Source organism: Centruroides vittatus, unplaced genomic scaffold (assembly GCF_030686945.1).
Source record: "Centruroides vittatus isolate TY-2023 unplaced genomic scaffold, ASM3068694v2 contig_82, whole genome shotgun sequence".
Lineage (NCBI taxonomy): Eukaryota > Metazoa > Arthropoda > Arachnida > Scorpiones > Buthidae > Centruroides > Centruroides vittatus.
In genome coordinates, this window is record NW_027122533.1 from 185,730 (window position 1) to 212,868 (window position 27,139).

Below are 27,139 nucleotides of genomic sequence, written 5' to 3' on the forward strand. Positions count from 1 at the left end.
AATTTCTTAATAATCTATTATTGTCATTTTAATGAAGTTTTTTATAAATTCAAGCCGATAGACTGTTACTTCTGTGTGGTATTGTAAAAAGTATAAAAGGGAACACTGAAAGGGAGCTGAATAAATTTTATAAAAATAGTCTTGAACTTCAAATGAAAATAATCCTTGACATATCTATATATATAATCGAGACGAGTTGATAATAATAATAATAATAATAATCATCAGCACAGAGCCCAAACGGTTAGGAGTTAAAAGTTGAAATTTGGTACACAGTTAGGGTATGTCACTAGAACGCACACTAAGAAGGAATTTTTCGAAATTTCTCCCTACGGGGGGAGGGACAGGATTAAGTCATCACACTTCGATCAACGATGGAAGTGTTAAGAGAAAGCGACGTGCAAGACGCAGATGCAGTATTTTTCGTTTTTGCTGGAAATCGAACATATTTTTAGACCTATCTAAAAATTCTGTAATTAGTCTGGAAACAGGGAGGACCCAATTCTTGCATTCTGTGAAAACGGGTAAGGTTGACTATAACGTAATAATCTTAATATTCGCTAAAACGGTTAGGAGTTGAAAGTTGAAATTTGGTACACAGTTAGGGTACCAGATTTAAGTACTAAAGTGTTAAGTAACAATGGAAGTGTTAAGTAACAATGGAAAACAAGAGAAAGCGACGTGCAAGATTTATGGGCTCTGGAAAAAAAAAAAAAAAAGAGAAAGAGTAATATATTAGAACACATTCGGTTTTCAAATTTAAACAGATTAGTTCGGTTTTTCTTTAGAACATTCGATGAAATCGAATAATAAAGTCAGAACACGTCGTGAAAATCGAACAATATCAGAACATTCGATTTTCAAATTCGACCTTTCTTTAGAAATAATTAGTTTGTTGATAAAATTACTCTTTTTCTTCTATGACTATGCCATAGCGAAGTAACGGTAGCGAAGATTAAGTTTCCGTTAATCTTCGCTACCGTTACTTTTTCACGAGCAACGCCGGGCCTACCTGCTAGTTCATATATAAAATCATGCATTATTTGCATCATCATTATGCAAATAATGTATGGTTTTATGCAAGAGTAATTTTATGTTTTTAGTTAATTGTGTTTTTAAAACAGTTTTGTGTATTTAAGCATATTTTGGAGTGAAAAACTCGAGAAATAGTCAGAGTTGAAGAGTAATGTCCAGCAGCTCCTTTGATTTTACTTGCTGATAACTTAGTTCGGGTTGATATAAGCAAATCTGTCTTTTGTCACGAAATGATAAACAACTTTTGCTTTTGTTTCCATGACACTTTTTAGTGGCTCTATAAATTCCACGTTTTATAGCATTAGCTGTTTTCTCTATGATTATTACAAGTAATGCAATTTTGATGTCTTTCTCAGTATCTCTTTGATGCTATATGAAAATATTTTATATAACTTTATTTTCATACTTCTTTCTATGACTGTGCATGGAATTTACACTCGTAATTTTGTCTCTGTGGAATTTCGATTTTTTTAATATTTTATTTCCAAAGAATTTGTTAATATAATAATATTTAACATATTAAATATAATTATAGACTTGGAAAAATTACAAAAAATTTCCTGTAAGAGTTTTAGATTTAAAATGTTCTATGAAAATTAGGATAACTTTTGAAGCCTTTTCAATTACAACTTACTATAACCTAATGAGTTTAAATTAAAGTTTCAAACAGATTTTCTTTCATTGAAAACGGTAATCTGTTCTTGATTTTAATGGGAAAAATACATAATTTCATTATTAATTTCGTATCAAATTGATAATAAACAAAAATATTATACAGCGACTCTAAAATTTTGCAAAAGAGAAAAGTTGCTATACGCAAAATATTTTTAACTTGCAAATTCCATTTATTATTCCAATTCTTAAATTACTTTTTATGGTAATAACGACAATATAATCTGTTTTAACAACGCATGAGTCTTAACACTATAAAGTTCAGGATAACATAAAAGTTATGGATTTCAATGGATCGATTAAATAAATTCCCACAAAATATATATAAGGGCGTTTTGTGATAATATACTGTATGTGGAGAGAATATATAGGCTAGCTATCGCAGAAAATTCTTTTCGTAAAAATGTTCGGGAGAATGACAGTTATTCAAGTGTAGATGCGTGATGAAAATTTGATACACTGCATCAGGCCAGTCTCAATCAAGTACAAATCTGTAACAAAGTACTGGTATTTATTGATTTACATCCAGAGGACACTGGTTAGTTTGAAAACAGTTACTGCCATACAGAGAAAATGTATAGGCTCAGAAATGCATTTCCTAAAGACCAATGATCGAATATTTGTTACCGGAAAAATTCAGAAAAATTGCTAAACACCTTATAATTTCTCGAGTACAGATGTGTATAAGTATACATTTTCAGTACGCTTATATTTTTATATATTCAAAATATACAAGCAATTGTATTTATATACACGATTAATATATTTCAGGGGAAATGTGAATTTATTGGAAATTTCAATGATATGGAAAATTTAGAAATACTCACAGGAATATTACCAAAGGAAGAAGTCGCTGAAAATAGCATGAAGTTAGAGACTAAGGTTTTGAATGAAGATAAAATAGTCGGAAGCAGTCAATTTGATATGAATGATGTCATTGAATACAGTAACAAGAGTATTGAGGTAAAAATTATTTGTTAAACAGTTAACCTAGCTAAAAATTTTAGAATAGAATAATTGAAGTTAGGCAGTTTTTATTTCTCGGATTCTTTTCTCAGCTTCTGTACGTAAAGAATTTCTAATGATAAGAAATACAGTAGACTCTCGTATAACGCGCTCCCGTAAAACGCGAATTCGTACAACGCGACGAAAAAATTGCGACTAGTTCTCATACAGCGCGATAAACAGTCCCGTATAACGCGTAAGATAAATTTAACATTTTCACATGGTTTCTGATTTTTTGTTTAGAACAGCGAATGTATGCACTTACCTGTTGTTTATATATGAATAGTGAAGCTGATAGTTTAAAGAAGTAGCGGTTTATAAAAGAATAATAATACATACTCATTTAAAGATATAAGAGGAAAATAATTTTATTCAACTTAAAATAAAATTATGCACTTTACTGTCTAACATTTATTCACTATCAGAAGTATCAACAAATGAGTTCCAACGACGCCGTTTTGTTAATATTGGTTGTACAGTACAGATTTATTGACAACCGTTACAATTTACAGACTCCTGAATTTGCATAAATTGATCTGTCCCGTATAACGCGATTTCCTACAACGTGGAACGTATCCCCGCGTTATACGAGAGTCTACTGTACTTATTTGACTTTAGGAAAAAATTGCTGTAACTAATTTATAAACTTTTTGTTTGACTAATATTTACATTATACTTTGAATGACAGATTCATTAATTTAAATATTAACCAATACAATACTATTTGGGCTACAGTTTGGAAAAAAATCTTAACCTATAAATTCCTACTATCGTTTATATGACTGTCATTTCTTACTCTCAAGAACGGAGTTAGATAAATAAAGTACGAAGTCAAATATGCACACGTTAGGGGCAGGATGTTCCATTAACTACATACGAACATCCCATGCTAACTGAAAGTCACGTTATTTCAATTCAAAAATTTTTCCCCGTAAAGTGTTAGATAGATGACCGGCACGACTCTATTGTTAAAGGAGCAAGCCACTGCTAATTTTTGATGGAGAGCATATACTTTAAATTAAATAAATTAAAAATATCATTAAGAATTGCAGCCCGGCATTGTTACGATGTCACAATAAATAATCTCTCATTTTAGGAAGGAAATTTTGGATTATTTACTTTCTAAAAGTTATTTTATATTTCACGTTTAAAGTAAAAGTAGAATTTTTTACTATGTTCGTCATAAAACATCAAATTCAAACCATATTCACCATTTTGAAATGAGAAAATAACGTTCGAGATAAAAAGTATTTTAACTCCATAATCTTATTTTTTCGGCATCAGGAAACATTAGTTTAAACATTTAATATAAAATTACAAGGCACATTCTTTTTTTAAATATTCTGACTATTATATAGAAACTAAATACGAGCTATTATTAATACAATTCTGTAATTTTTAATCATATTTTTAATTCATTTAATTTAAAATATTTTATCTCCACCTCAAATTAGTACTGTATTGACTTGTCCCTGTACATTATACTTTTCTTTTAACAATAGAGTCGTGCTGGTCATCTATTCAATTTACAGCCCAATAACAAGAAATCGAACATTTTAAAAGAATACATAGTAGTACAGTGAGACCCCGCTTAACGCGGGGGATGCGTTCCAAGATGACAGAGCGCTAAGCGAAACAGCGTTAAACGGGGTCATCTTAACATGTAAATAAGGGGGATACGTAGAACAGAACAGAGAATAAGAAAATTTATCAGTTTTTTTGGTTTTGTTTTGTAACATTAATTGTTAAATACTTTTTATTACATTAATTATAGACTTATTTATTGCTAATATCAATATTTATTTATAAAACACTCATGAAAATAAAAGAATGTTCGAGTGAAGAAGTTATGTTTGTGATGAGGAAGGTTCTTCCTCATTTGACATCTTTTGTTTCTTTGTGAAGAAGTCATCTAACGTCGTTTGCCTTTTCTTGTTTCGTTCAGCAAGCAGTTGTCGATAGCAAGACATCGCATCCATAACACTTCGTCTTACCTTTGAACTTCTATCAAAATTGAAATCATTTTGTATAAACTGATCCATTATTTCCGTTATAATGGCTAAACTTTTTTTTAGATAATCCGTTGAAAGTTGCTTTTGTTCCTTATCTTCAGAAACGCTAATTTCGTCATCTTCATGCATCTGTTGTTCTACTAATTCTTTAAGATCGTCGTTGGAAAAACTTTCTCCAATTGTAACTTGGAATAATTTTTCAATATCCTGCGCATTTATATTATCCAACACTGTTTCATTAGCTAGCTTGACAATTTCGTCGACATCAACAATGGATTCTCTTGTGTTAACATCTTTCCTTAGCTCCGGCCATACATTCTTCCATACTTCTTTCAAACATTTCTCGGTCACCTCATTCCAGGAAAGATTGATGTTGTCTACAGCATCCATGATGATATATTCAATAGTTTTTCCAAAAATCTCTAATGGATTGTTTATCTGCTCCATCCGTTTTTTCAATCAGTTGTCGGAATGTCCGCCGCAGATAATAAGCTTTAAAATTTGATATTACGCCTTAATCCATCGGTTGGATTAACGAAGTTGTATTTGGCGGCAGAAAAACAACTTCTACTGAAATGCATGTTGTTAAGCCAGACAAATGCGTTGGATGGCTTGGAGCATTATCGATCAAAAGTAGAGCTTCAATTTCAGTATCGTTTAACAGACGGGCAAAAACGTTCGGTAAACCAATTCTGGAAAATTTTAATAGTGATCCAAGATCTTTTACTGGACTCCCAAATTACTGGTAAAGATCATTTTGAAATTCCCCTCATTACTCTTGGGGTTTTGGAATGATAAATAAGCAGTGGTTTTAATTTAAAGTCTCCATTAGCGTTACCACCAAGAAGGAGTGTTAAACGATCTTTTGTAGCTTGAAATCCTGATGCTCGCTTTTCTTCACGGGATAAAAATGTACGCTTTGGCATTCTCTTCCAGAAAAGGCCCGTTTCATCAACATTGAAAACTAATTCAGGAGGATAATTCCCTCGTTCAATGATTGCTCTTAATGTTGCTGGAAATACTGCAGCTGCTTTTGTATCTCCACTTGCCGCTTCTCCAGTAACATGTATGTTATGAAGATTGTTTCTGTTTTTAAATAGATTAAACCACCCACAACTAGCTACAAAATTTTCACTCGTGTCGCCTTTTTCATTTTGAATATGGTGGTTTAAAATTTTTCTCGCTTTTTCCATTATAATTGCTTGACTTAATGACATATCGAGTTCAACTTCGTCAATGCAGATGGGAAGTCGTTTTTCCATTTCCTCAAACACATTGCTTCTGGTACGGGTAATTTTTGTTGCCGAAGTCGTTGTGGTTGTAGTTGCTGTTGATACGATTTTTTCTTTATTTTTTAAAATTGTCTGTATTGTTAAAGTTGACAAATTTAATGCAGTGCCGATATTAGATTGCCGTTCACCTGCATCTAATCGTCTGAGCACCTGCATTTCAGTTTCCAGCGAAGTGCTTTTTCTTGTCGCTTTACTTTCTTTTTCTTTGAAATCACCCATTATATAAACTAAAAAATGCCGTATTTATCACAATAAAATAAAATAATATGTTTATATCTTTATACACACAATAAAGTTAATGACCGGTCATAAATCAACTGTGACGCAGCAAACATGCGTTTGGGGAATCCCAACGCTGCGTGCGATTTCGGGGAACCCCACGCGGTGAATACCGCGTAATACCGAAACAACGTTAAGCAGGGCAGTGTTAAGCGCGGTCTTACTATATTTCAAAAACATGTTAAATTTTATATTAATTTAATTTTAAATTTTTTGACATTTACAATGAGTTTCCTTATTAAATTAAGGAGATAAATGAATATTTTAAATGACAAAATTTCACTTTTTTTATCAAGAACAAAATGGCTTTGAAAAGAGTCGTTAGTTTGCCACTTTTAAAGAAATAAACAATTCGGGCCTTTTTTGTGCGAACGAATTCCTATTTAACTGCATACATTACCAGTTTGAAGAAATTTTTTTTTTTCTGCACGAATTTCTTCCTCTTTCAAATTCTTTTCATCTTTTTGAGCCCGCAACGCCGAGTTCGCCCGATTTCATTCGTCTCTTTGTTATCGACTGCTTCCTTTGCAGAGTTTTTTCCTTCTGGCTCTCTATTAATTTGATAAAACTGCAGGCAGCCTTCTCGTTTCTATTTGATTTCATACGCTCCATCTTAGAAAGATCGACGGGTTCTTCTGCACAAAAACAAATTTTTGTGCATCAGAGCCCGTCTAACTAATAACTACAGTAGTAGTGGTTTGGGAAGCTTTAATCACAAAATTAATTTCTAATTACAAATTTGAATTAAATTAATTTTATTTTAACAATAAGGCAAAGTTTCTATATTAATTATTAAACGTTTTTAAAAATCAATTATTTTTTCTAATTCACTTTATGAACTAATTTTTGTTTCGATTATGAATGATTTTATAGAAGATATATAATTGATCGGTTTTTGATATAAATAAAGTTTTAAAGAAAGTTAGAATTTGTTTTCAATACCAAGATGGAAAGTTGCAATTATGGAAACACATGGTTTTATTATTACTTATGACGGCGATAGCAATTATTCTGTTTTTCCTCGTTTGTACAAGTCTATAGATACACGTATTGCTGCGGTAAATAATTTTTCTTTTGATATTCCTGATAATTTTCCTATTGTTTTATGTTATTTTAATGTTAACGATGAAATATGGAAAGGAGATAGAAAATTTGGTTTTATAATTGTTGACGAGGATGAAAGAATTAATGAAGTTAGTAATAAATTATATTATTCATACGAGGAATGTTCAGAAGTTATGAAAGAAATTTATATAGAAAAGAATAAAAAGAATATATTAATTTAATATTTGGGGAGATAATTTGCGGATCAAAGCATTATAAATATACTAAAGCTTATAAGTTCAATTAATATGTGTTTCAAACATTCTAGTAACTGTATAATCGTTGGACCCTCGCAATGCGGAAAAACAACACTAGTAAAAAAATTATTCGTAACAAAATTACGAAAAGACATTTAAAAAGGTTCTATGGTGTTATTCCTTATATTTGCCGTTTTTTCACGAGGAAAAAAATGTTACATTCATGTACGGTTTACCTCAATCCGTGCAAGGATGGGATTTAATAATAATTGATGATTTGATGCATAAACTCAGTTCCAAAACTGAATTTTTGTTTACAACAGAGTCTCATCATTAAAATGTAAGCGTGATCATGATAATGCAAAATTTGTTTCCAAAAAAATAGAATTATGAGAGATATAACTTTAAACACACATTATTTGATATTATTTAAAAATAATCGTGATAAAAGTCAAGTAAGTTGTTTGGGACGGCAAGCTTTTGATGGCAAATGCGATTTTTTTATGGGTGTATATAAAAAAGCGACAGAAAAGGAATTTGGTTATTTGTTATTAGCTTTTCATCCTAAAACGAATAAGGAATTTTCTGTGAGAGATTCGTGTTTTCCTGACGAACAAGGTATTTTTGGATATACTTACCAATAAAATGAAGAACGTAAAGAAAAATTATCATATGTTAGCACTTTTGTCTAAGACTAATCCTTCTCAACGAAAAGTAATATTGAAAAAAGCTATTCTGGATCAAATTAAAGTTTTGTATGAAATATGCGATAATTTGCGGAGAGGAAATATATCTGCTAATATTCGTAAATTACAAAAGTATAAGAAAGTTATCACAAAATAAAGTGAAAAATATGTTCCTTTAAATACCAAGAAAAAAATTTTAATTAATCAATCTGGTGGATTCTTTTCTCTTCTACTAGCTCCGTTATTGTCGATGGCAGGTGGACTAATTGGTAAGGTAATAGGAAAAAGAATCTAATGGCAAAGCAAATGGCTCTTGTCCCTCCTGAATTGTTGTCAGCACATCAAAAACCTGAAGTAAGGATTGGTAATAATATCGAAGAATTACTTGAGACTGATGATTTATCTGATGATAGTAAAGTCAAATTATTAAGTCAATAGACTTTAAAAATGTAGAGAATAGTTCATGCTCGAAAAGAACCTTTTAGAGCATGTGTTGTATCTGATAAAATCGAAGAAACAGAATCTCAACCTGAAGAAAAAGCTGTTGGTGATGCATTTATTAAACAAATAGTTTTATCTGTACCACAATTATATCAAAAATATATACCACATTTAATTGATAAGTTGAATGAAAGTCATTACGGATGGAATTCTAAAGGTGAATTAACAACCGATGGGAAACCTATTTTTGGAAGTCATATAGTAGACTTCAGTTCGTATGTAATGAGAAATGGAAAAACTGCATTAGTTCCCGATAGTTATTTATTCTAGTGAGACCTGGAACACATCGGGAAACATCAAAAGAAGGCTTGATGTCTTACAACAGAGATGCTTACGACGAAGGCCAAAGATCCTTTATATTTAGATCACATCACCAATGAATAGGTCATTGATGATATATCACTCTTCCTTCGAAATAGTGAGATGTGTAAACTTCATAACGTTGTTGCCCGTATTGCTATGTAAATCTTGCAACCTCCGGCAACAAATTGCAGTAAAGTTCGTTCAGAAAGGATTTTTGAATAATTCGAATTTCTTGAAATTCTAATAGTTTTTCTTACGTCATGCTCCCTGCATATAAAAAGCAAGTCACCTTTAACGGTTCATATTAATATCTGTGAAAAATGAAGAGAGATAAAATCTACTGAAACCAATCACAAGAAATTATTGTCAAGAAGTGTAAAGAATGAGTCTCTCAAAGTAGTATCATGCAGGTGCATAGAAGTCAGTCTGCAGTCCAAGGAATCATAAATGTTTTCGAAAAGAGAGAAACACTCTCCAGGGAAAGCTTTAGAAGCAAATCATCTCTTAGCTGCAGACAACTACAATTTTTCGAAGCTATATTTCTAAAATCAGATAGTTTTCATAACAGATTTGACAAAGTTGCAGTAAAAATTCCATTAGCTAAAAGCAAAATGTGGTGATATATCTGAAGATGCATATACACGCTGTAGAAATCCGTAGAAAACCTTTTATAAAGTAATCATGCAAGCAAAGACGTTTTGTTTGGGCTAGAAATCACCTGAAGTTGACAAACGCTGATTGGAAGAAAATTCCAAGGACAGACAAAGCAACATTTCTTCATTCATCAGATCATATACCCAATGACAAGAAACCTAATGTTTTTCGATTTTCAGTGGACTGTATCTAAAATACACAATTGCGATTTGCAAATGAAAGTTTCATGCGGACTACTAACACACCGAATACACCGCTGCACGTGGGACCGTTACAGAAGAACAACAAAACCGTTACAGGAATAATCTTGATCCCACAAGTTTTAAATTTCTCCGTTACGGGTGGACGATGATGCTCGAAATATCTATACCTAATAATCCACCATATTATTACAGACGATTGAACGATGCACATTCTTGAGTGAATTCGTTCAGAAAAAGTTAGAGACGTGTTTTCTGCGATGAAGTTATGAAATCTGTAGGATTAGAATATATATAATTCTTTGGAAACATCTACACAAACTAAAACGTAAACTTTTCCAATAGACGAGTCTGTAATTTCCAGTAAGACAACGCCTGTCTGCACTATGCTAGTGGAACCAAAATCTGGCCGCACTATCTGACCATATACGTATACTCTCTTGACCAGCATCACGCCTGGACATGTCTTAACAGAAGATGTATAGAGACGTTTTAAAAAAAGCTGAATCAATACCGTCCTCGCACTTCAGAACAATTATGTACCTGTACGTAATTAAGCGAAACAGTTAACAATTACCACGCAATTGCTGCACAAGTTTATTTATTCCACGCCTCAACGCCTTGGAACTTTATATAGTAAAAACGCGATGATATTCAAAAGGTGATTACAGAATCTTTACACGTAGAACAAAGTTCAAAGAAAGAATGTTGCAAAGGCTGTTAAGGTTACAAATGACGTATTTTAGTAGGAACGTATTTTCACGAAATCTGCGCTTTTGATATGTATGTATGACGGCCTTCTTTTATAATAAATTACTATTCGTTACAAAAATAAATATCGTGCATTTTACTATGAATTATTTTAAGTATTATTCGTGATCAAATTCAAAGCCAGTGGAGTTGTAATACTTGCTAAAAAACAAAGAAATTTTATCATAAATTATTAATATTAGTAAATATTATAATATAAATAATATTAAACATTATTAAACAAACATCACCTATTTACTTATATCACAAAACTGCCTCGCTACGCTACACTGAAAATATTGAAAAATCAAATTTCGACGTTTCAATAGATTTGATGGATTTCCATTAAACAGGCAACTCTGCAGTGAAAGAAGACGTGTGTTCTGGTAAAGCAGCTACATTGGTGAAAAAGAGTAAGACCTCACTCGAAAGTTTTTCCTGTCCGAGAGGGGGAATAGGGGAAGATGGAGAGGTTGGAAAAAAGAGAAAGAATTGAAGGTGGTGGTGAAAAAGTAGCAGAGGAAAGAAGATGAAAGAGAGAGAGAGAGAGAAGAGATAGTAGTAAGAAAGATCCTTTGTGCTGCTGCTGGGAAACTTTTATTTGGCGTTGAACATATACATTATTCAATACATAAACATGCCTTTAGAAACAATATGGTCTAATTCAGTGACAACAATTTGGATCCATTAACATAAATACCGAAGATATATATGTACAATTTTATTTCCCTCTGTCTTGTGTATAATCTGGGCTTATTGACGGACTGGGAAAGCGATTGTAATGTAGCTGGTTGGTGGATCAATAACTACTCCATTTCCGATTGTCCAAACTAAAAGCCGCTTTTGCCAGGAAACGAACTGCAGACTTTGTGGAAGTACATACGTTAATTGGTATTTCTATGATCGACTACAGCAGAGACAACATTGAGATTTAACAGATTTTAAACGTCCACACAAACAAATATTACCTGGTATTATATCAATTGTCTTCCGGATCTTCCAATTCTGTCTAGGTAAGGTAGGAATTAAAAAAGAAAAAAAAATGTTAGAAGTTAAGAGTTTTATGAAACTTACACGGAAAATATATTTACAGTATTTTTTATTCTTCAATTGTTAATGATAATGTTTTATTTATATATATTTCTTATTTTTCTGTTTTGTAATTGTTAATTTGGTAGTAGAAAATAAGTAGAAGATTTAGTAGTATTCAAAAGAGATAATAGTTTCTTTCGATTGTGTGTATGAAATAAGAATAACACATCTAATTTACATTTATATGAAAAATTATCCTTTAGGTTCTTATAGTTTGAAAGAACATATTAAAACATTTATTTCAGATTTAAGCAAAACTCACGAGACTCAACGAATAATTTATATATTTTTCAAAACATTATTTTTTGTAGGAAGCCGAAAATAACCAAACACTACGTGACAATGAAGAAGTTAAGAAACCAGGAATTGCAGTTTATAAATCATACGTCAATGCCGGAACAGGATTTTTCTTCAAGATTGTTATTTTATCAATGCTAATTATATCGCAATCCTTTACGTGTGCCAGCGATTATTGGCTAATAAAATGGTATGATATTATAATTAATGTATACTTTAACACGTGAACTAAGTTTTCGTATAAAATGTTTAATAAAAATATCGTTACATTTTGTAAGCCACATTCAATTAAACATTGTTTCAAGTATAATGAATGAAGAAATTTTGCGAGTTGCAATGAATATATTTTTTGTATCTGTAAATATTTTCATACATATATTATAATTTGGCATTCAAAACAAACAGCAGCATAAAATGTTTAAATTTATATGTACTGTACGTATTTAACGTAAATATTTTTAAGAGAACTCATAGTTATTGATTTCAAGTGTCTATCTTAAACAGGTGAATTTATTTTTGGAATTTAAATTTAAGCGTTAAAGTTATTATTATATAAATTTCGTTGATACTTTTCTGGAGAAGACATTTTTTCTTTGTAGTTGTAAAAATGTCTGAATTATTTTTTTCATAAAACATCGAAAATAATCTCATCTTGACTACGCTGTTTCATTAATGCGGGTCTGTCGGGAACCGGAACAAGATCTCATTTACACGACATCTTGTTTCACTACCACGCTGCGCAGCAATCGGTTTCAACGTCTGTTTCCTTAGCGGATTTTTATCACATTAAACAAATGTCATTGCGTGGGCAATATTACTCTATAATTACAGGCGAAATTAATCTGCAATAAAATTGATCGCATAGGTAAGACATTGCGATGTCGTTTACAGTTATACATCTTACGGTAAATGATGGGAGTCTGGCTTAAATTTTCACTGAAATCATTTTATGTATTTATACAAACATATTACCTAATCATCATTCGGTAGATGTCAACATCGTTTATATGTATTAGTTTTATTTAATGCAGTTAAGTAGTTTAATTGTATTTCATTCTGTTAAAGAAGTAGAAAAATCACAACGTTTCATTGTTATTTTATGTTCAATTTTCAGGTTGCAAGATATCCGAGTTTATAGCCAAAGCATAAAGAATTTCGACAATATTACATCTAACATAAATATGTTAAATAACATTGAAGACAAAATATTTTATCACTGTGACGAATTCAACATGTATGTTTACATTGGATTGATATGCGCTGTATTTCTAACGACGTTACTTTCTGGATTATTGTTATACAGATTTTTTACAATTGCTTCTTTCACGCTGCACAATAATATGTTGCGTTGTATCATTCGAACTCCGATTTCATTTTTGGATAACAATCCCGTTGGTATGTAAAATGCATTTATTTACTTTATTGTTAAGTTATGAGCTTTTAATGAAATTCGTTGAAGTTTTTCGATAACATGTAACTTACGTAGTTACACATGATGTTGATACTTTAATTTATCGTATCACAAATATTCATTATTGGTTTACATTATAGCATTAGATACGAAACTTCATAACCTAATACATGTATTCCATAAAAAATAACTAGAAACACCAGGATAAAAAAAATATGCTTAGCAAATTCCTGTAAATAAATGAAACTCTTGAAAATTGTGACATACGAATAGAAGAACCAGATTTGATAGTAACACTGAATATGTGAATAAAATGCACATTACACAGATTACAAGAACGGGAAGTTTTAATTGAAGCATTGTCACCGTGATCATATATTGGAAAAATAAGCATCGTTGCAGGAAAAGGCTTCGAGCTTTACTTTGTGCCTCGAACTTTTTTCACTGTTATTGCTCAAACGTGCTCTAATGTTCAGCCAAATTATTGCAGATGCAATAACTTTAAGGGAAAACAGTTTCTGGATACCCAACTGGAAAAACTGAAAACTCTCACCTTCCCTTGATTTCACGCCCCTGTTGTTAATTTTAATAAAAATTAGAAATAATCAAAAGAAGTGTGAAATAAAAGGATATTGCCGGTGCCCAGGTTTTCGTGGTAGTCTATATTTTCATCTGGGTCCTAGATAATAAGTATGAAAAATTTCATGCACTTCGATAAAAAGCTAAGGACAAAGAGAAAAACAAATTGTCATCTTATATAGACAACAAGTAAACCGGCAAGGCTATTTTTGAAACAAGACTATGTCTCGGCGACTCGCTACTAAGCAGGACCACTTTGATGCGCGATCTCATTTGGTATCGATAGTTTTGAGCGCGATCGTTTAAAACTTTGCCGGCATCGGCTTCAGCCACGACCACGAGGTCGTCCACAATGCATTTTCGGTGAAGTTAACCTATTCAATGTCGAAATTCCTCTCTGTTGCGTGTCGCCCCGGCTTGAATTTTTGTCGATGCCTAACGAAAATTTTCCGTTTTTCAAAAAGATAGTTGTGGCTATTGTATCATTTGAAATTAATTTTCATTTATTATTCTCAAACAAAATAAATATTTTAATAAATGTAAAAACAAAAGAAAAATTATATTTTGTAAGTTAGTTTTAATATAAAATTATAACAACTAACGCCATCTTGTTTCAAAAAAGCGCAACGTTCGCATTTCCAACTTCTCAACTAGCAAGGCATGCGCAAATCTCGCACTACCGCCTGTTTGTAGAAAGACTGTTGCCAAGTTGTATTTTATTTTGATTTGGTTCTCGGTCCCACGAGTACCTACAAGTCTGGTTTTTTATGTGCGCATGGTTTGGGCCCAAATACTCTGTGCCAAAATGAAACTGCTGACATATACTCTTTTACACTTCTAAGGTGTGTAGCTGTTCAGAACAGCGCAATTTTATATACAAAGCATAGTCTTGTGAAAAATACCAAGAAGAAGAGAACTCAGAAGAGGAGATGGAAAATTATTACAAGATGTTCACGGCTATAGATATCTGTGAACAGAAATATCATAAAACAGAAAGTTAAGCGAAGAAATAAGTAGAAGAATATAGCAAGCTGGTGACTTATATTAGTAATTTGGATCTGGAAAAGGATGTGCCACTTAAATGTAAGAAAGTCCTTTATCAATTATACATTACATGCCGAGTAAGACCAGAAGACACAGAATAAGAAACAAAGAAATAAAGAAATAAAGGTATAGAACAGAAATGGAAATTTGGTGGAGAAAATAAAAGAAATTAGACTGAGATAGTTTAGGTATAACAAGATAAAGGTAGAAAATAGAAAACCAAAGTTAGGATTGAAGAAGGTGATGAGAAAAAAGTCCTCGGGGAAGACACAAAAGATGTAAATGGACAAGATAGCTGAAGACTGGATTATGGTTATCACTGGATTAAGGAGGAAGAAGAACTACAAAAGGAGGATAAAAAATTCGTATCTATATACGTTGGTAGGCAATAGGTCTCTAAGTGCGCAGGGTCAAATTTGACTCGATTCCAATACTTTTCCTTCTTAAACATATACATAACAGCTGAAAAGGTAAAATGGGACGTTATTTTATATTCCATTTTTAAATCATTAAAACTTGTGTTAGTTAAGAGATTACTTAAAAGGTAATGGCAAATGATCGTCACGTGATAGCTAATTAATTAATTAATAGCTTGAACTTCGTCATACGACGAAACACGTTAGTCTTTCAATAACTTCTTTTATTTTTGCAGCAACCAGGAATATAGTGATAGTACTACAATAGGAAATAAAATGTTGCCTTTGATTCTTCAGTATCTTAATTTTCCCGACAGTTCGTTAAGCGATTCCGTTCGCAGAATACTGGAAGTTCGGTCCTGCATTCGCGCCGAGCTTGGACGGGCTGGCCACGTGGAGTTTTCCAGATATTTTCCACGTCTATGTCGCCTGAATAGCGGCCAATTTCTCTTAAATGAACTCTCGGAAAATATTATTTTTTCACGCTCACGTGTGACCAAGCAGACACGAAAGCGTCGGATGGTTTATCTGACGCATGTGTTCATCATCGTTTTTTCGGAGTGATGGCCACAGGAGCTGCATATTCCACATGAACAGAAAAGAATAGAATAGAATAGATAAAAAGTTGTTCGTTACTAAAAAAGTCATAATTAAATAGACAAGACACAAATAAATGTATCTTACCTATATAATTCAAGCGTAGAAATACTACCAAAAACCATTATCGAATTCTTCTTCAAGGCGAATGATTTGAACAGTTGATCGATTTTAATGACATATTCTGTTGGATTCTAGAAAGCTACGATTTCTGGTTTTTATTTACTTTCAGTTTTTAAGAAACAGTTAAGCTACTTGAATTATTACTTTTCCGGCTGTCATATATAACAGAGGAAAAGTATGACAAGCTCACCAAAAACGACCTCCTTCAAGATTTCTACTTTTTTAACTTAGGACACCTTGAAACATGGAGGAAAGAAAAACATTCATGGGAAATTTCTGTTTGTATAGATGTTAGCGTGTGTGGGAGAGGCACGATAGTGTTCACCCCTTTTTAAGGTTGAACTAACTAACTAAGAAGAAATTTTTAAAAAACCCACCTGTGCTTCTTGTTGAAATTTTCTCAAATTTTGCACGGAAGTTTGCGTATTAGGGGATCGATGCTATTAAATTTTTGTGATTAGGAGATGGGGAGATAATAGGGTTCATGAGTATCTTTAGTAGGTTCAGACTTAATAACGATTATACTGGTTATTAGGATTTACAGTTTTTAATAAAACACATCCCTACCCTCCAAATTACGCTTCATGCAATTTTATAATAGTTAAAAATACAAAAATGTCTTAAATAAAATATGATAACATATGACGTCATCAAAATTTTAAATGTTGCCCAAAAAGTTTAGCAACTCGTTTAATTAGTAATAGATAAAAATTATTACAACATAGTTATAAACTTCAGAATTTATCATTTCTCATCAAGATATCACCCAATTAAGGCTATATGTTTTTGTATTATCAACTTTAATTATTAATACATAATTTACTTTTACACGTACGAGTTAATGTATACACACTGCAGAAGAGTACACAATGTTTCTTCGTTTTGAAAGAAAATCAATTTATAAAACCATAATTACGAGTACTTCTCGTTAAAAATTTACAAAAATCACTAGATCAATGCGAAAATAATCATATTTGCGATAAAATGTACAGTGTGAAATGTTTCAGATGTGTTAATCTTAGATAACGTTCCCCACACTGCGTGGTATTTCTATTAATAATAATCACATCGGAAAAAGAGATTTTACATAAATATTTACTTTAATTAATATTTTTCGTTTGTATATTTTCTAGGAAAAATTTTAACTCGGTTTTCCAAAGATGTCAGTTCCGTGGATGAATTGTTACCTTTCTTTGCTTTCTTTGTGATAAGAGTAAGTTAATTTTGAATTTATAGATTTATGTAAAATAAATTATAAAAAAATAATTAACGTTTAAGTGGAATGGCCAGTTACAAAAGCAACTTTTTGAATCACGAATCACGGACACGCTGTTTTGTTTACACAAACGTAACATACAAGAAGAGAAATAAAAGCTCTGTAAGCTAATTTTTAACATAAACACCGCGTATTCAAGTACGTATGTCAGTGACGACCAAGCCTTTACGTCTTTTTCTTGTTTCCTGCATCTTCTGATTTATAGGACCTATTTTGACTGTTTTTCTGATGTAATCATTTCTAAGTCTGTACTTCGCTACACTACACACAAATCTCAACATTGTCATGTCTCCATCTTCTTTACCCGAGCTGTTTTAATTGCCCGGGTGTCAGCACAGTATGTCATTGCAAGTCTTACCCTCTTTTTTCTATAATTTTCCTTTTATTTTTCAGCTTAAATAAACAAATTTTTGTGTGTTTTCTTGAATAAAGTGTCCGCTACTTCTGTAAAGTTTTGCATTACATTTTTTTGAACTTCGTCATTGTCATCAAACCTTTCATCCCATCAACTGACATTGCAATAGTCCAAACAATTGCAAATCGGTAATAACAAGACCCGACTTTGCGGTAGAAGGACAGAAATGTCTCATAAGCGTTTCTGAAGGTGGGCCATCACCTGTTTTGTGGTGTGTAAGCTTACATTATTTTGCAACAGTTTCAATGTTTTTGAATTTCTGTAAAGTCTTTTTTAATTTCATGTCAATCTCAAACGATCGTTCGCACTTTAATTTCGCTTATATTTTAATGGAAACAAACATGTTGCAATTGTCACTGCACGCGCACAACTGAACCCAAGACAATGGCACTTCACTTATATAGTACAACTGTACATCTACACAGCATGCGTCACTCAACCTAATCAGTGCTACATATACTGTGCCAGTGGCGTGCTGACCATGGAAGCTGTGGAAGCACCACTTTCCTTGTATATGCGAAAAATGATAAGATTTCTATTGTATATTCGAATATAAATTCATACATGCATATTCCCAATGGGAGCGCTGTATTGTCGAATATGGGACAGCTTTCACGGCGAAAATATTTGAATTGTGTAAAGCAGCCAGATTATACGTATTGGCGCATGCGTTATACAAAGCACCAACCTCATGTGGTTAAGCTCATGGATGATAAACAACAAAATATCGTTTAACGCTTCCAATGATTTTCTATCCAGAGTCAGCACGGCTTTCCTATCGTCAAATGTCACTGCATGCCAGTGACGTTTAGACATTTTTTATGCATTTGGCAGTGCTTGGTGGCCTCTGGTGTAGTACTAACTCTCTTCCATCAAATGTCCAACCAATACAAGGTAGTATTGTAGGTTGTAAAAATTACAACCTACAATACTACCTCAGAACTGCAACTTTCTACAATATGAAAACCACCGGTTCCCTGTCATCAAATGTCACCGCATGCCACTTCTATGTGCTGAGCAAAAGTATTTCAGTAACCAGACAATTCTTTTTATATGAGTGAGTGATTATAAATATAGTCAAAATCATATATTTTTCGTTTGGTTATTTGACTAACGGCCAAGTGGAAGAGCGATTAATGTTTTAACCCTGACAATTTCTCGGCAACTCGAGAGCAAATCCGGAGAAGACGAGAAATCCCAGGAATTTTCTGGAATGGACTTAATTAGAAGGCGCTATAATTTCTATAAGGCAGAAACAGTAGAAAAAAATTATTCGAATCTTGGAAATTTCAAAATTAAAATATTTCTTACAACAATAAAATGAAAATCCGAATATATTAAATCCACGCTACTTAATTCTGACAAATTTTTATCAAACATTAATTTTCAATTTCTTGAGAACAGAGAAATTACAATTATCTAGTGTTCTCTTTTCGGATACTGTGCATTAAATTACTGCACATTTCGGTACATTCTATTGTCATAGAAGTCTTTTCAGCTCAATTCTTATTAAAATAAATTCAACGGATGATTTCAGCTCAAAAATTTCTGTATACAGCTGATGATAAAATAAACACATTCTATATAAATGTTTTTCACTTTCGCGTTGATGGAAACACCACGCAAACTCAAGCTTTCGTAAACACAAAAATTCTTCATTCTATAGTAGTTTGTAGGGATTTACTGTGTATAGTAACATATACACTCTTACAAAAGAACTGTCAGAACATAATTATATAATTAAATTAATATAGTGAGAAATAAATTAATTCTTTTCGTATTTTTACTCATGTCAGAACACTTTCATAACAGATCGACTCATATATTTAGTAAAAGAAGTATAATATAATATCTATAGTGAGTCTGGAACCATAGAAATTACATTGATCGTTGTATATCCCTTTCCATGCTGAAAACTTTAAGCATTGAGTAAATAGGTGGAATTCGTTATATGGCGCATTTTTGCGTTTTTTGGGTAATTCTTTAAATCGCGATATTTCGCTTCAGTATCGCTCTATATTCAATCTGTTTTTTGTGTTTGATTAAAAACATGTTACAGTTTACGATTGTTTAATTTTTAGTTTTATACATATTTAAAATAATATTAAGTTTACGAACAAAAGAAGAAAAATTAATTTACAGAGAATCGCTGAACTTTGTACATCTGTTAGATAGAAACATCTGTGCTCTTTTAAACAAAACAAACTGCAGCTTTCTACCTAGAGCTGGGGAGAAGTTATTGCCAATATTCACATTATGTCTGTAATTACTTAGCTGGGAAAGTAGTCGATTGTTATCGTGAAGCGATACCGATTAGTCAGCTGTACGACAGACACGGCTTTGCTCTTATTTTTGTAAAATAATTAAATGTATTCAAAATATATATGAATTCATTTGACAAAAAATTTAAAGCCAATTATCAGCACGAACATCTTCCATAGACTTACTATAAGAAGGTAAAGTTTCCCGGGAATATTTATCGCTAGATAGTTTTAAAAACATATTTACTCGCCTAAATATTGTCAAATTAGCTAATTTAATGTCTAGGTGCATTAAATTAGTTAATTAGAACTAAAAATCGATTTAAAAAGCTAATTTACTGTGATTGTTTACATTTTACTTGAAGGTTGGTGGCGGGGCTTTTCGCGGCAATTTTTTCCTTTCGCAAGTCTGTGATTAGTTAAAGTAACGTCAACAAAGACAGAAGAGACCCGATAAAACTGTAGAAGGAGTTTCCCTTTGATTGTTTTCAGCCAACTGTGTAGATACTGCAAAGATTTACTATAGAATAGTAGGGGATATATTTACCGAAATATATATGACCCAGGGATGGTAACAAAACACTTATTGGCTTAAACAAAGTCAATCGACCTACAGAAGAGCGAATTAAAGCTAAGGTCGCTGGAAAACTCGAATATAATGCAAATTAATCGAATTTTTTAATTTACACCGACTGGTGCATTTCGCATTACCAATGAACGGAGAAGTCACGTAATATACACCGATCGGTAGCTAATAGCATGGAAAAGGATATTCTTTCAGAATTAACGTAAAATCAATAAAAATAAATTATTATAATGTTGGTTTTGGAATAATTTTCACCTCCAAAACCCGCAATGAGTGAAAAGTTGTTAAAGATTTAACGCACTGCATCTATGCTTGTCCTCTCAATAAAGATACCTGATTCAGCAAGTAACATTATTCATTTCTTTACTTATTGTTACAAAATACAGGAAAAATTCCGTAATAAAAATGATATAGGCTACATACTTAAAAAAATATAAGAAAAGAAAAAAAATTTCAACTTTTCACTGATGGTCTTTATCATAAAAATGATTTAGGTTAATTTTTTTATTTATTCCCATGCAACATATCAACATTTCTTACTTGTATAAAAAACATATAAGGAACATAAAATTCAACTCGAAATATCACGGTAATAGTTCTGGTAAATATAAATAACTCTGCAACATTCTTAATTCTCATAGAAAGACCGATTTAATAAAAATTCCTAACAAAGTAATTATTATAATTAAATTAGGTGTTTGAAAATGTTGACGTCTTGAGCACCCCAACAGATTTTCAGAAACGATTAAATGTTGAAAAATAACCAAGTTACATTTCTGTATGTGGCGAATAATTTTGTTACCTGCTTATATAAGATGATTGAAGATAAATAAATTATAATGAAAAAGAAACTTTTATTTTCTTACCATCACCTGGTTATTAGTTAACATCCAGAACTCGTGATGGCTTTTAAACATAATAAATCCGTCCTACAGTGGTTTTTAACTTTAGCAGCTGATTTTTATGTCATGATATAAAGTACATCAAGCAACTGCTGGTAAATGTAGTTTGACCTTCAGCACATTTAAGCAAAATAAAAAAATAAATGTGTATTTTTCACCATACATTTTATTTCTTTGAAATTTTTTTAAGTATGAAAATTAAATTTCTAGGAAAACTTGTAGAACTAACGTTGTTTGCCGTTAAAAATTGTAAACAAAAATCTTTCGTGGCTAGAACCCATATTTTAAAGTTACAAACTACTGTGCGTACTATCAGCCTCTGTGGCGGGTTGTATCAGCTAACATTCAGAACGCTACTCTTGCAAACAGTTTTTTTAACAGAATTTATTAAATGTGATGAGAAATAAATTAATTCTTTTCGTAGTTTTATTCATGTCAGAACGTTTTTATAACAGATCGACTCCTATATTTAGCAAAAGAAATATAATGTATGATCTATCTTGAGTCTGGATTCATAGGAATTACGTTTATCGTAGCGTATTCTTTTAGAAAAGGCATCGAGATTAATAAAAAAAATAATTATTATTCAGACTTTAAAATAATTTTCAATGCCAAAACCATTGTTACAAAATACAGAAAGAACCGCTTAAGAAAAATGATATAAAAACTTCAAAAAATACAAAAAAAAAAAAAAAATTTCCTACTACTCACTGATGGAGAAAATTAGCATAAAAATGATTTAAATTAATTTTTTATTAATCTTCATGCCACTGTTAAAAAAACAGACATGTACAGTACATAACAACTACAGTTCCAGACCTATGAGACACATGTACGTATTACTTAACAAAGAGATGCCGTTTTAAATGCAGTAGTAGAATTAGTTTACTTATAAAATATAGAATTTAACGTCTCGAGTTATTTATTTGCAATTTATTTTCTTTAATTTTAGGGTTGTTTTATTGTTGTTGGCATGTGTGTTCTTCAAGCAATCCTCTGTCCTTATTTACTCATATTGATTGCTGTCCTTTCTGTAATATTCTATGCTTTGTGGACGATCTTTAGCCGAGTGTTGAAAAGTGTAAAACATTTCGAAGGAAAATGTAAGTATTTTGAATATAAGTGAGTTTATTGTATTTAACTTAATCGCATATAGAATATTAGTGATGGAATTTGTGAACAGGGTATAAGTCTTAGTGAACACTCTATTCTAAGATTCCGAATTGCAATGTAAAAGAATCAAAACAGTTATTTTATTTCATAAGCTAAACAAATTCTTTAAGAATCATTCGACAAAAGATGTATTAATTCTCTACATAAGAAAAACGTTTTACTTGTGTCAGAATTTTATTTCTTGATGATTATTGAATCCAGTGATTTATTTCCGTTATTGCCAATTGCCAGACAATCACACATATTAAGAAAAAACAGGTTAAATTACAATTACAGTTTTAAAATATTTACGGAAAATTTTACAGAATAATTGAAAAAAGAGTAATTTATAATCTGTGTACTTACTTAAAGTTAATTTAAAAGTATATCTTAATGTACTGTACGTACTGTATATAATTACAAATTTTTAGGTTATTCTTTTGATTATTTAGGACTAGGCCCGAAACAGTTGATTATCCTCGATTTAAGTAAACAGATTTAATGTATTTATAGAAAAATGTATAACAAGTTACAGGAATTTCCGCGAGTTCGGATCTAATAACTTCTTAGAAATAATCTGTACAATTGTTTAATTTTCCAAAAGACGATCAATTTCTTTCTATACTACAAGTATTCTGTTTCAAGAGAGCTCGAAATTAAGTTGCTCTTTAATGAAGGACAGTTCAATCAATTAGGCATACAGTGAATTTATTATAATGTTTAAAGCATTATTTAAAGGATTGAAAACGAACATTGAATACTAATTCACTTTGGAATTTTTCAATTATAACAAAGAAAATAAAACCTTAAAAGCAGCACATCACAGTATTGCAGCGAGAAATTTCTTTGAAAACTGAAGTTATACGGAAATGCGAATTTGCCATTATAAGTGAGAATTTCAAAATAGTATGAGGAAAAAATAAGTTGTCGAAAGTGTGAAGTAAACAAGATGTCTCCTAATAAACGTGACAGGATAATATTTAGAAGTCTGTCTGCTTCATGCAATGCTTGCTTTTATGAATAAACGAGCATGGACTATTTTTTGTTGCATTTTAGAATTTTTCCATCTCTAAAAGCAAAAAGTAAATTATCTCAGCTACTATTGCTCGTGAAACAGTAGTTCCAATTGAGAGGTACTACAGCAAGTCGAAATGACTACATTTTACATTATTCGGTCAAAAGTAATTAAGACAGCCCATCAAGTACTTTGCAAAATTTCCTTGGTTGTGTAATTTCTGAGAATGAAGTAAGTTAAAAAGACAATTTGTTATAGTAATTTATACATAGGAGATATTGATGCAATTATATTTTAATGGTTAACAGTTAAAGGGTTGGAAGATTATGGGGTCGTATGTCATATCTGGAGAGGGGACAGAGTTAATGCAAATTTTGATTGTTATTAGCATTTACAATTTTTTAAAACTTATTTTCTCCATTAAAAATTAAGCATTTTGCCATTTTATAATAATTAATAGTAAAAAAAAAAGTTTTAAATAAAAATCTCATAAGACAGTGCCACAACAAATGTAATCTTTGTGCTAAAATGTCTTAGCATTTCATAAAAATAAAGAGTTTTCAAAAGATAAGTCATGTGACTTTTTGTTGTAATTTTGTCAGTGTGAGATCCAGGGCCTCCTTATTCTCCCCTTTATACTTCTTTAAAGTTAATGTAAAAATTTACTTTATTTAAATATTGATTAAAATATTTTTCTTGCCAAAAGGCGTTAAAATCAAGAAGAAAGTGTTGACAGAAATTGACTGATAACGGCATGATGACATTTTGCGCCCCTTTGTATAGCAACTGTTAAAATTGGGCTTGGAAGGTCCTAATTGTTATATAGATTGTTGTTAGATGGATTTTTAATCAAAATGTTATGTTTGTTTAATTGTAAGAGGACCATATATATATTAAATTGTATAATTTTGGGAAGGAGAGGATTCTGCCCTGTTCCATTAGAAAGGAAGTTAAGTTCCGTTTTTAAGATCGTTATCGTAGACTTAACTTGTTGACGCTAAGTGTTTAACCTCTTTGTTTTACCCCTGATATGATGTAAGGTTGTAATGTTTTGCTTGGGTAAAGCAGAAGAATATTATCAGAATTCGCACCCAAATCGAGGCGTTTAGCCTCAGTCACTGTAGAGAAGCAAGGGTTGGTCCTCCCATAGATATAGGAGTCCGCTTAAGTCTTCGCTGCAAAGACACCGAGAAAAAGGTCTCCACATAGAGTTGAATATGGAATAAGTCCCAATCTAAATAATTGCCAGTTGTTAAGTGGAAGATAAAGATTTAATATTTGTGCCAATAGAAAACGTCTAGAATCTGCAGTAATGAGGTATCGTGATCATAGAATATTATTGTAAAGTCTCACTCTCGCGTATTTGAGAATAGATTTAAGTTAGAATAAGATCTAACCGAAATTATGTTATATCTTTCCTTTGTATTTCATTTTTATTTCGTTAAATTTAATGTATATTGTTATTGTTAAGAATTGATTCATCTCTGACTCAAATTCATTCAGCATCCTTCCAAACTTACTTACGTCCCTCCAACTCGTTATTTCGCGAGATTTAAAGTGCGTTAACCCGCTAAATTCCTATGTTAACTGGTGTCAGGAAAAACTAACTCACGGGGGTTCTAAAGCGTCCCTGTGCTACAGGATATCTTTACGGATTTCTGTCTAAATTTAATATCTTAAGGAAGCCATCCTGGACTTTCGAGAGGCCAATCTAGGTCAGAGCTCAGTAAGCGGTATAGAAGATAATTTCGTATTTTCTATACCCCGGCGAATCGCACAGCAGTAAACATACAGTTTTTGTCAGGTAAGTAGTGGTAATTCGATGCACTTTGGGGTAAATTTTATTTTAAGCATAGGAATTATATAATTTATATAATTAAGCGTCGAATAGTATTACCATTATCTACTAGTAAACTTGATAATATATATATATGATATATATCCTAAATAACTAAATATATAATAAACAAAAATAGCTACTGGAAAATAACTATTAAAAACAAAAAACCTTGATAATTCCAGAAAAAAATATTTAATAAAAACGTTTTCGACTGTTTTAAACAGCCTTCATCAGTTAAAACGAACTTAAAAACAAAAGAATGCAGAAAAAGAACTCAAGCAAATATTTAAAATTCAAATTAATTCCAAAGTAAAAATGCTGTTCTGAATAAGAAATTAACAAATTGCGCATGCGCAATATATCTTTTGTTTTTAAGTTCGTTTTAACTGATGAAGGCTGTTTAAAACAGTCGAAAACGTTTTTATTAAATATTTTTTTGCTGGAATTATCAAGGTTTTTTGTTTTTAATACTAAATATATATATTCTAATATATATATATATATATTTTTTTTTTTTCTTATAAGATATAAACAGGTTATATCAGTTGATTGGGAAAATTATCAAGTTTACTAATAGATGAAAATAGTATTTGACGTTTCAAAAATTATATTAAATGGAGTTATTATAAGTGAAAGAACTGACTTGTCTCCCATATTCATATCTGAATTTGCAAATAATTTAAACTGGTAATTAATGTGGAAAAGTTATATATTTTCTATTTCATTCATTGAAAAACTTATTAGACATGCAAAATAGGATGTAATTCCATAACAGCAAGTATTAGACTAAGAATTCATTAATAATTTTTCAAAATATCTTGATTGAAATAAAATAGTGAAATTTCAAATTCTCCAGGAGAAAAAATTTGTTAAGAAGTATACACATAAATTAGCTATGAAAATAGTTTTAAAATATCAATGATGAAAAAATGGCACTTTGCATGAGCTAAATGATTATCTACATCGGGATTTAGTTTTTAATATCAAATAATGAAAGATTTTATTCATGATTTCAAAAACCATCTTTCTTCGCGTTATGTTTTAAAATATCGAAAACTAGATTAGAAATACAGTAGAGAACCGAAAATCGGAATCAATTGGGGACTAGGGTTGTTCAGATTAGTGATTTGTTCCAATTACCGATTATGTTCGAATAAATATATTAACCTGTCCGATGTTCAAATTTTTCTCCGTTGCGTGTCGCTTCGTGTTGAATTTTCGTCGATTTTAAGCCTAACGAAAATTTTTATAATAATAATCGAGGCTATCGTATCGTTAAAAATTATTTCTGCATTTTGTACAAACAAAATAAATATATTGAAGAATATAAAAACATAAAAATTATACTTTAGAAGTAAATTTAGTATCAAAAAACGTTTGATTCAGCACGACACAGTCCGACTGAAAATCGTTTTGATTACCGGCGATTCCGATTACCGGAGT

General features: G+C 31.3%; 1 protein-coding gene across 1 annotated transcript in view; it reads left to right on the plus strand.

Annotated features, from left to right (window-relative positions):
- Positions 1 to 2,475: 2,475 nt before the first annotated feature.
- The window catches only part of LOC136982308 (ATP-binding cassette subfamily C member 4-like), a 37,295-nt gene continuing 12,631 nt past the window's right edge, over positions 2,476 to 27,139 (plus strand). The window contains exons 1-5 of the mRNA XM_067278786.1: positions 2,476 to 2,670; positions 12,094 to 12,269; positions 13,194 to 13,474; positions 17,383 to 17,462; positions 22,642 to 22,792. Coding sequence (XP_067134887.1) covers positions 2,512 to 2,670; positions 12,094 to 12,269; positions 13,194 to 13,474; positions 17,383 to 17,462; positions 22,642 to 22,792 — 847 coding nt within the window. The 5' untranslated portion in view covers positions 2,476 to 2,511. The remainder of the gene's footprint in view (positions 2,671 to 12,093; positions 12,270 to 13,193; positions 13,475 to 17,382; positions 17,463 to 22,641; positions 22,793 to 27,139) is intronic.